At 38.9% G+C, this 958-nt stretch overlaps 1 protein-coding gene across 1 annotated transcript in view; it reads right to left on the bottom strand.

The window, feature by feature from the left end:
* Positions 1-794, bottom strand: part of LOC119589452 — a 2,360-nt gene extending 1,566 nt beyond the window's left edge. Inside the window, exons 1-2 of the mRNA XM_037938058.1 lie at positions 517-794; positions 38-181 (exon numbers count right to left, since the gene is read on the bottom strand). Coding sequence (XP_037793986.1) covers positions 38-181; positions 517-689 — 317 coding nt within the window. The 5' untranslated portion in view covers positions 690-794. The remainder of the gene's footprint in view (positions 1-37; positions 182-516) is intronic.
* Between the last annotated feature and the right edge of the window lie 164 nt (positions 795-958).

The following is a 958-nucleotide window of genomic DNA, read 5'->3' as shown; positions in this document are numbered from 1 at the left end:
CATCTATACCACACACGTATCCACACCCACTCTGTACCTTAAGTATGTTTCCCACAGCCAAATGTCCATGAAGGGGACACCATCTCGAAACTGATTCATGTACAGCTTCTGCTCCCAGAACTTTTTCCTGTTGGTGTTCCATGGCGTGTGGTTCTCGGTCTCGAAGTTGAACCACCGGTATCTTAGGGAAGAAAAGAATTACTTATTTAGACACTTAGTAACTTTTTCGTGGTAGGAACACCATGAATTTATCTCGTTTGAGTGTCGAACTAATAAAGAAGGAGAAACTGATATGAACCCTGAGTGTTAATATTCACTTTTGAAAAAAAATGTAAAAAGAAAACGTTTATATGATCCTAAATCCTACTGTTTATCTTCTTTAAAAAATATGCAAGAAACCTTAATATGAACCTAGGGTATCCTACTTATCTTTGAAAAATATATATACAAAAATGTTATCCAGAAAATACTTAGCGTCACAAAAAAAAAATAATAATAATAATGACAACACCCTACCGACTCTGATGCCACCACAAGACGCTGGTTCTGGCTGCCAGACGTACGAGAGGAGCCACCAAGGGACGCAAAAGGGACGCTGCTTCGGTATAAGGAACCAGTTCATTTAGGTTCTCCCTCTGCAGCATCACCCACTTCCCGAATCCTGTTGGTTGTTGCGAGATTAGCCTCATACAACGTGCGGTTGGGTGTTGTGGTACCTAACTGGTTGTGGTGGAGTGTAGTGGCGTGATTAGGATATTTGAAACGGATTTTTAATCATATATAATTCCTGTCTTTGTTATGAAAATATGATTTCGTTATGTTTTAGAGCAGCTAACATAAACATACAGAAAAAAACCCTAGAGCACACTGGTAAAATATTCAGGAGTACTGTTCATAACACCAAATTTTTTGGATATGAGGCTAAATAATATTTACTGCGTCCGTTCAACCCCCCAAA

This window comes from Penaeus monodon, chromosome 25 (genome assembly GCF_015228065.2).
Source record: "Penaeus monodon isolate SGIC_2016 chromosome 25, NSTDA_Pmon_1, whole genome shotgun sequence".
NCBI lineage: Eukaryota > Metazoa > Arthropoda > Malacostraca > Decapoda > Penaeidae > Penaeus > Penaeus monodon.
Note: the sequence above shows the minus strand (reverse complement) of the source record. Positions and strands in the feature narration are given on the sequence as shown.